This window comes from Nuphar pumila, chromosome 5, assembly GCF_984573655.1.
Source record: "Nuphar pumila chromosome 5, dmNupPumi1.hap1.1, whole genome shotgun sequence".
Taxonomy (NCBI): domain Eukaryota; kingdom Viridiplantae; phylum Streptophyta; class Magnoliopsida; order Nymphaeales; family Nymphaeaceae; genus Nuphar; species Nuphar pumila.
The window spans coordinates 125,533,349-125,543,820 of NC_143253.1; the positions used below are offsets into that span (position 1 = coordinate 125,533,349).

The window sequence follows — 10,472 nt, forward strand, 5'->3', positions numbered from 1 at the left end:
CCACTATGAGTTCCATGTCCAAAAATCCAGAACTTAAGGGTTTTAAATATGAAAATTCTGTCCTTATGATTAAGGATGGTTTCCATTAATCTCAACCGTGCCATTCTACAACTTGAGCTTTCCTATAGTGTTGTCCTCGTAAAGCATGGTGGTGGGGCTCACCTCGTTCTCAAAAAAAAAAATCCATTAATTTGAGAAACAATGTCATATATGACAGCCCCTTTTTTTTATTTAACCATAAACAAAGATTGACTATAGTTAGTTTAACGCATGTCCGATGTGCAAAATAACGGCAGTGGAGGCACATTTAGCAATGTAACTCATAGGGCAGGACTATTTTCCAAAAAAACTGTAACTATATTAATATTACAGAAAAACGAGCACTGCATAGTGCATACAACCAATTAACCCCTAATATTGCAACTTATAAAACCGTTCTCACCCAATACTTGACTTTAGTTAAAACCATAGGAACCTTGACAACTAAAATCATTTCTTATCTTCTTCAACCTTGCAACTACACTTGTCATGTCCATCCTTTCTTCCGGAGATTCCATGGAGCAAGCCAGACCCACTTCTGCAATTGATGCAACCAACTGAAGCTTCTTGCTAAGCTCAGAACTTGGGTGCAGCTGCCTATCATTTGTATCATCACTAAGCGGCTCCTCTATCAGGCGGTTGTCCACCACATTGGCTATTGCATCAGGAAACGACTGTTCAACCCAACTTCTCAAGGTTGAGCTCCCTACGAACATTGGATCTGTGGGTTTTTTTCCAGTGAACGTCTCCAACAGCATTATCCCATAGCTATACACATCACTTTTGATGGAAACCTTCCCAGTTAAGCCAGATTCTGTCACACACACCACACACATACACAAAAAAACAAAGTGAAAATGGAAAATCTAAGTAATAAAATTTCAAGAATCATGAAAAAGACCATCATGTAATTTGTTATATTTAGGCCTTCAAGTTACTGACTAGCAAAATAAATGGCCTCTTCAGTACATCATTTTTCCCTTTTTCTTTTATTTTGTCGCACTTACAATTTCTTCCATAAGCATTTTGTAATATGTAATGAGAAACTAAGATCCCTCAGCAAGGCATGAGAAATCTTACCTGGTGCAACATATCCAATTGTGCCAATTGTGCCAGTTAGAGTAGAAGTGTTGTCAACCAGTACCTTGGAAATGCCAAAGTCACTAACATGTGCGGTCATGTCATCATCTAAGAGTACATTATTTGGCTTCAAATCAAAGTGCACAATTGGTTCTGTGTAACCATGGTGGAGATACTCCATAGCACATGCCACATCGATCATTATGCAAAGCCTCTGATGAATATTCAAGAAACTGCCTGCAGAATGCAACCATCGATCTAGGCTGCCGTTGGGCATAAACTGAAGGACTAGTGACCGAAAATCATGGTTGGAGCAAGAAGTGATAATTTTGACAAGGTTTCTATGCCTGATTCTGCGCAATATATTGCACTCCACATCGAAAGTTTTGCATGCTCTCTCAGATTGGAGGTTGATAACCTTTGCAGCCACTGGAGTTCTATCAACTAGTACTCCTTTGTAAACTGAACCAAAACTACCAACTCCAAGCAGGTTGGCTTCACTGAAGTTATTAGTTGCTCGAGCAAGCTCATAATATGAAATCCTTTTATGTGTTGGGCCCAATGGTTCATCAAGAGGAGGCTGCTTCGTTCTCCTCTTCTGATGAAGTATGACGACAGAAAGAGTGCATATGATGCAAAACAGAATTACCAAAATGACTACAATGATCTTGTGCTTATGAACAAGGCTTCGGTTTGGTTTCCTCGTAGCATTAGCTGCACAAGCAGGCACTTTAAATCTCTTTGCCCCACAAAGAGCATGGTTTCCTAAAAATGACTCGGCCGAGAGGTTTCCGAAGACTCCACCATTGGGAATTTCTCCTTCTAATCTATTGTAAGATATATTCAAATAAGTTAGATATTGAAGCTTTTCTAAAGATTTTGGGATAGCACCAACTAATGTGTTAAACGAAAGATCAAGGGACTCTAAGCTTATCAACTTGCCAAATGATTCAGGAATCAGTCCATCAAAGTAATTTCTGGACAAGTTTAGGCTGACAAGCATTTGGAGATCAGCAAAAGAATCAGGCAGGCTTCTTGACATTCGATTTCCAGAGAGATCCAAATCATGTAGCTGTTTTAGGTTCCCCACTTCTATTGGAAGAGATCCACTCAGGTTGTTATTGGACATGTCCGCACTTAATAGGCCTGTAATGCTCCAAAAGCTTTGGGGTATAGCCGACTGTATCCTGTTAAAGGATAGAGTAATATTTTGCAAGTTGGTCATGTTCCCAATGGATTCGTCAAGGGAACCAGATATCACGTTATTACCAAGGTAAAGGTATTCCATGGACTGGATTTTATAGAACTCAGATGGAAGGGGTCCTGATAAATTGTTTCCTGAAAGATCCAGCAATTGAAGCTTCCTCAACTTCCCTATGGATGGTGGAATTTCTCCGCTCAGCAAATTCCCAATTAACCTCAACCTGGTTAAGTAGGTGAGGTTTCCAACCTCATGAGGAATGCTTCCATAGATTTGGCATGAGCCTGCATCAAACAGTTGCAGGTTGCTGGACAGCAATCCAACGGATCGAGGTATAATTCCTTCGAGTGCTGGGTTGTCATGTAAACTCAGCCAATTCAATTGGCTACAATTTGCCAAGGCCGTGAGGAAGGCTAGTTCAATTGAGTTTGGCGTGTTAACTAGTTGATTCTTGTGTAGACTTAGTAAGCTAAGTTGGGACAGTCGCCCTAGTTCCATAGGTATAGACCCTTCAAGGTTGTTTTGGGAAAGCTCAAGCAATTCCAGTGCTGAAGCATTTGACAGAGAGGCTGGGATGAGACCAGTGAATTGATTGCCACCCAGGTAGAGTTTCCTAAGATTTGGAAATGCAGAACCTATATACGTCGGGATATACCCACTCAAGTTATTGCTAACCAGGTTAAATATTTGGAGAGAAGACAAGTTATAGATGGAAATTGGGATCGAGCCCGTTAGGTTGTTAACTTGCAAGCTAAGGTCATTTAGACCGGTGAGTTGCCCCAAGTCATATGGTATGCTTCCCCCAAGATGATTCCATCCCAGCTCAAGTGCTATCAATCTTGAGAGGTTTCCCAAAGCAGGTGGAATGCTACCTATAAGCTGGTTTACGCCAAGCAACAACCCTCTCAATCTTGATAAATCTGAAAGTTCTCTGGGTATGGTCCCACTAAACTTGTTGTAGGCTAGGGACAATATTTCAAGGTGTTGGCAATGACTTAAACTTGGAGGAATTGTTCCTTCCAACTGGTTTGCGCTTAGATAGAGCACCTTCAACCGAGGTAGTCGGCTGAACTCTTGGGGCAGTTTGCCGTAGAAGGAGTTGAAGGTGAGGTTTAGAAGCACTAGGAAAGAGAGGTTGGAGAGGTGTGGGGATAATGTACCGGCCAAGTCAGAGCTGTTGAGCTGCAAGGCTGTGACTCTCTGCCTCCTACGGCTGCAAGTGACGCCATACCAGCTGCAGAAGGAGGTGTAATTGGAAGAAGTGGGCTCCCAACTGCTCAATACGTCATGAGGGTCTTGAGTGATGCATGACTTGAATGAAAGTAACGCTGCCAAATCAGTTGCGTTTGACAGGCGGGGAGGATCGACAGATGCTCCATTTCCAGAACCAGAAGCGACGTATGCCATGCAACAAACAATGGATACAAAAAACGATGATGCACCAATGTCGACACCCATGGTGTCTTGCATGGATATACACTCTCGAGGAGCATATATGTAACCTCAGTTTGCCTGTAACCGTCAAACTCAGATACTTTCTTACCTCTTTTTTAAAGGTTTTTTAAATTAAGCACTCACGCAAATTAACAAATATGTATACGGGATGTCAACGTGTCATATTCTGATCGGATATGGCTTTTATGATATTCAGATATTGGTTAATTTGACTTGGATACGGATTTGAAATGAATATAAAAAAAATACTAAACTGGATCCCAATTTTTACATGTAATCGGTTTCAGATGTTGGTAAAAAATGGATATTTACTAGATTTATCGGATTTGGTAAAGAAAACCCTTATACATGTCCTCATCCAATTATTGATCAGATGTGAATTTGGTTTGGTTGATTTCCTGGATGCTCCCTCAATCGGCCATACTGGCTTCACCACTTGGCAGTCAGTAGTTAAAGGGAGACCCTGATGGTTGATACATCTAAAATGGACCAGGTCAAACTTGCCACCAGCCAATCACTTCAATGAAATTATGGAAGACATTGCTGGTGCGGGCTCGGTCATAATTTCGAATTCTAATGGTAGTTCACTCAAATTGGAAATTCAGGTATACTTCCTTTTTCAGCTGAAGGACCTTGCAATGAATGCTATTAATATCACGTCCGTGTCAGAAGGCCGTGTTTGAATGGTCGATACATACCTTACCTTCTCATTCAAGTTAATATCACGTCAGTGTCAGAAGGCCGTGTTTGAAGGAAGCAGATCAGGTCATGCTGAAGATGAGCGTTTTTGCTCATGCCCACATCGTGGCCATTCGATTTGCATTTTAAAAAGGTCAAAAGTCAACAAAACCACGTGGCATTCATCCAAAATGCAAACAGACGGCCACGATGTCGGCATGAGCAAAAACGCTCATCTTCAGCATGACCTGATCTGCTTCCGTGTTGGAATGGTCGAGGAAGTCTGATACAGACACATTTTTTCCCAATTTTCTGAGGGTGCGACGGAGGGACAGGAGGAGAAGGTCGCTGCAACGCACCGAGTCACCTTCTCCTCCACCACTCAAACACGTCCTAAATATCATTCAATACAACCTCTGTTATGGATGTCAATGGATCGGATATATATCCGACCGAACTGCTTTAAATAAGTCGGAAAAAAATTAACATCCGATTAAGAAATCGGATCGGATTCGGTTTTAAGAAATGACATCCGATCGGATTCGGTTTTAAATAAATATCCCACCGGATAATAAGCATCAATATGGGCAGTTAAATTTTCCTATATCCATATCCTTACATTTTGAAAGTGGGTTCTTAACTTCATCATAATGCGGATATCCCAATTTAAATATCCGAATCCGAAGCCATGAGCTAATAGCCGATTGAATTTATCCCAATTCAGAATGGTCTCTATGCGTTTTGAAGGTGCAACCTGCCAGACCGTTGGGCTGTTTTAGCAAAATGCTTAGACAAAAGTAACAACTTAAGTTTATAGCATTTAGTGAACATAATTTTTTTATAAAGATTACTGACATGCGTCTAACCATATCAAACCTTAACAACTCTGGCGTTTGTCAAGAAAATTTTAGTTTATTTAAAAATGAAGAACTAATATTGTATAAACAAGCTTAATGAGAATAAAATACTACTATTTAAAAAAACATTCTTAATATAAAGTAATATTAAAAAACAAACTTAATTGTACAAGAATAATAATCCATGATCACTATTTGAGACTCAAAATTTTTCCAACATATATTTTTTTGTAATCGAGACTCAAAATTCATAATTCAAATAATCCTTTTTGTTTTCTAAATATTTTTTTTGTTTAATTAATCAAACAATCATACTCCATTAATTAATTGAATTTTTGGATCAAATAAACTATAAGAAGATTAATTAATCCAATCAATTAATCAAAATAAAAAGAAAAGGATGGTCTAAAAAAATATTTGAAAATAATATAAAACATCTTAGTCAAGAATTGTTAAGAAATCTTAAACTATTTACAATAAAGAACTAATAGTATAGAAACAATGTTAATATGAAAAAAGGCCAATATTTTGGAAACAAAATTAATTAAAAAATTAAAGAATTAAAGATACAAACTTAATATGAGCCAATATTGTAGAAACAATAATCTATCAATAAAGCAAGCTTTCTTAGATAAATATTTAGAAGAAGAAGAATGGTGTAGAGAAAACATTTGAAAATAATATAAAACTTCTAAATCAAGAATTGTCAAAGAAAATAGTTGTTTTAAAAATAAAAAACTAACATTATACAAACAAACTTCACATAAAAAAGTTAAAAATACCCTAAAAAGAATCTTAATTTAGAAAATAAAGAGCTAATATTGTAGGAATAAAATCAATGTTCAGTAATATTGTAGAAACAAACTTAATAACAATCATGGAGCCATGAGTATTGGCCAATTGGTCGGCACCACCAATATTGGAGACTTAAATTTTTTATAATTAATAATTTTCCTAATTGAGAACAATAACTTTTAATTAATAAAAAAATTATTTTATTTAATCAATTAATAGATATTTTGTTTAATTAAACAAACAATTTTACGTAATCAAGCAAACTATTTTAATTAACCCAATCAACTAAGCAAGTTTTCTTAAATAATGTATTTGTTTAATAGGAAATAATATAGGACACCTTAATCAAGAATTCTCAACAAAATTTGTTATTTTTTAGAAAAAAAAAACTAACATTGGATAAACATGCTTAATATGAAAAAATACAAAAACCATAAAAAATGGTTTAATGAAGCAACTATTTGTCTAATTAATCAAATAAATTATTTTGTGTAATCATGCAATCTGTGAAAATGTTTTAACTAATCGATCAATAAAACAAGCTTTCTTAAATAAATATTTAGAAAAAGAAGAATGGTCTAGAGAAAATATTGGAAAATAATATAAAACTTCTAAATCAAGAATTGTCAAAAAAAAAAATGTTGTTTTAAAAATAAAAAACAAACTTCATATAAAAAAGTTAATAATACCCTAAAATGAATCTTTTAATTCATAAAAAATTGCTTAATTAGTAATACCCTAAAAAGAATCTTAAATAATGTATTGTTTAATAGGAAATAATATAGGACACCTTAATCGAGAATTCTCAACAAAATTTGTTATTTTTTAGAAAAATAAAAACTAACATTGGATAAACATGCTTAATATGAAAAAATACAAAAAACCATAAAAAATTGTTTAATGAAGCAACTATTTGTCTAATTAATCAAATAAATTATTTTGTGTAATCATGCAATTTGTGAAAATGTTTTAACTAATCGATCAATAAAACAAGCTTTCTTAAATAAATATTTAGAAAAAGAAGAATGGTCTAGAGAAAATATTTGAAAATAATATAAAACTTCTAAATCAAGAATTGTCAAAAAAAAATGTTGCTTTAAAAACAAAAAACAAACTTCATATAAAAAAGTTAATAATACCCTAAAAAGAATCTTTTAATTCATAAAAAATTGCTTAATTAGTAATACCCTAAAAAGAATCTTAAATAATGTATTGTTTAATAGGAAATAATATAGGACACCTTAATCGAGAATTCTCAACAAAATTTGTTATTTTTTAGAAAAATAAAAACTAACATTGGATAAACATGCTTAATATGAAAAAATACAAAAAACCATAAAAAATTGTTTAATGAAGCAACTATTTGTCTAATTAATCAAATAAATTATTTTGTGTAATCATGCAATCTGTGCAAAAGTTTTAACTAATCGATCAATAAAGCAAGATTTTTTAAATAAATATTTAGAAAAAAAAGAATGGTCTAGAGAAAATATTTGAAAATAATATAAAACTTCTAAATCAAGAATTGTCAAAAAAATTTGTTGTTTTAAAAATAAACAACTAATACTATACAAACAAACTTCATATAAAAAAGTTAATAATACCCTAAAAAGAATCTTAAATTTTTTATAACATATAATTTGCCTAATTGAGAATAAAAACTTTTAATTAATAAAAAGGTTATTTTATTTAATCAATTAATAGGTATTTTTTTAATTAAACAAACCATTTTAATTAACCCAATCAACTAAGCAAGTTTTCTTAAATAATTAAGCAAACTATTTTAGGAATTTAAAAGAAAATTGTTATTTTTTAGAAAAATAAAAACTAACATAGTAGAAACATGCTTAATATGAAAAAAAAATACAAAAACCATAAAAATATGCTAGCTATTTAGCCTATTTTATTTTAATCGAGCTATTTAGCTTAATATGAAATAAACAACTCGAGCTTTATTCAATGAAGCTATCTATTTTGTTTAATTAATTAAACAAGTTGCTTTATGTAATCAATGCACAATTTTTTTAATTAATCTAGTCTAAAAAAAATTCGTTCATTACATGGCAGATATGAGATATGATATATCGAGATCCAATCCAAACCCATATACGCATGTCAATGTGGCTTTTCAATTGAAGGAAACCCTACAAGATATTCTTGGGCGTGGCAAAACTGTGAGGCTTATAAAACAGAAGGTAATGTTGATTCTGTGGATTGGACCTTATTTCATTTTATTATTTGCTTCTTTTGTGGGTAACTTTCGTCTAAGTTGCATCCCACATTTTTCCCACTCTCCACACAAATGTATTATATATCAAGTGTACCGGAAGGTAATACACCAGTCCTGGTCGTTGGTTGATGTATATTTCAGTTATTGTGATATTCATGCTTTTGAGATTAATATAGAAATGATTGTACATTCATATGGGAGAAATAGGGACCCTACACTTCATTCACAGATAATGATATGGGCCCTAGAATTGCTTTTAAGGAGTTGGTCCAAGCCATGTGCTGGACACATTCTCATAGTTGTCCATGTGAGAAGGAATCCGTGGACCATTTTGGCTGTTTGGACTGATAAATGAACCGAACAACTCACGGATTGGGTTACTTTGGCTTGTCAAAAGCTCATTCATGTTTGTATAAAAGGGCTCGAGAATGGGCTAAAATGGCCGTGGAAGCCCTGGGTCAAGTTTTCCGTTACCACTCTACACCTCGGATACAAAAGAATACATTTCGGCTACTTCAATTTCTGCTATCATTTGATTAGTGTACAACATTCATGTCTTCTCTTTCACATTATGCTCATGTCTCTTTGAGTAATCAAAATTCTTCATCTGGTGTTTCTTCAGTGTATTGTAATTGGATTTGCTTCAAGATAACAAAGGTGGCATTCTCTTATAGGAATCCAGATTCGGATATTTCAAAATTAGCATTTAAATCGGATTTCGAATATTTCAAAATTAGCATCCAAAACAGATTTCGGATCGGATTTGGTTATTTAAAAATTAGCATCCAAATCAGATTTCAGATCGGATTCAGATGTGAATTTAAAAGTCGGATTCGAATCCGAATATGTGAATATCCGATAAATCGGATATGGTAAAGGGTACATCAAATTCGAATCCGATCAGTTGACATCCCTAACTTCTGTTGAAAAAAATGATCTAAATCGGCCTATTCAGCCAAAATTTTATTATTTTTTAAAAATATTTTAAGTTAAAAAATATTTTAAAAACTTGTATCGTTTAGCAAAGTGATACACAGTGGCGGAGCCAAAAATTTAGGCTGGGGGGGGGGGGGGGCACCAATACATGGCATAATGGAAGACACATATTATAAATTAAACTTTCTTCCAAAAAAAAAAATCAAAGGACTATAGTCCACATAGTCATACACCAAAGAAGAATATATAGAAACATTTAATAACATGTACACATATAATCAAACAATACTAATGTTGTGACAATATATAACAAACAATATATCATAAGAATCCAATACAAATTCATAAATTTGAGACAAATTTACTAAAAGTTAGCATTCCACAAGGAAAAAGAATTTAATGTAAAACAGAAAATAGAATGAATTTGTTAAAACAATTACTAGTCCAATACAAATCTAAAACAATATATGTTCTCCCAAAATTTGTTAATCATGTAAAAATATTAATCTATGATTTAAAATATTAATTTATGATGTGTTATACACTTTTATGTTCTCTTTAAATTTATCATTCTTAATGTCTGATCGAAATTTAATTTATCTATGGATTAGATGACTTTTAGTTGACATGATCAAACTGAGATGCTAAATGCTAACTGTAACGACCCAATTTTAACCCCAAAATTTCGAACCATTTTTTTCTTTAACAAAAACAATGAGACTACAGACTCACAACCTCAACCAAACCATTAATTATGTAGATAACAACAAACTTTATCTCCAAAGTTTTATTTAAATCAAATCAGGATTGAAAAAAATCCTTAAACAAAGGTCCACAAACCTACATGGACACACATAGTGAAGGGGTTAGCCCCTGGTACTACATATAACAAAAACTAAAGCCTATGCAATTTATGGCAGTCAAAATAGGATTTCACTTTATAAAGGACAATAAAATCATTCAAAACAAATGAATAGTCAATCCATAGATCAGAAGACAGTTATCAGTTGAAAACATAACAAACTAGTCAATCATTTTAAAAAAACACCCTTGGACTTGCATTAGTATAAATGCCACTGGCTATGACTGCATTTTTGTCAATTCCTTTAACAGTAAGAACAATACACTACCTTACGAGTACAACGCAAGCTTTTCCATACTAAGGAAAAACCTTTACTGGGAGGTCCCTCTAATTGGTTAT

At 33.6% G+C, this 10,472-nt stretch overlaps 1 protein-coding gene across 1 annotated transcript; it reads right to left on the bottom strand.

The window, feature by feature from the left end:
• Window positions 1-323: 323 nt before the first annotated feature.
• Window positions 324-3,843, bottom strand: LOC149838565 (uncharacterized). The gene is made up of 2 exons (XM_090007734.1): window positions 1,120-3,843; window positions 324-853 (listed from the first exon to the last, which is right to left on the bottom strand). The coding sequence occupies exons 1-2, from the start codon at window positions 3,788-3,790 to the stop codon at window positions 456-458; spliced, it is 3,069 nt and encodes a 1,022-aa protein (XP_089863860.1). The 5' UTR covers window positions 3,791-3,843; the 3' UTR covers window positions 324-455.
• Between the last annotated feature and the right edge of the window lie 6,629 nt (window positions 3,844-10,472).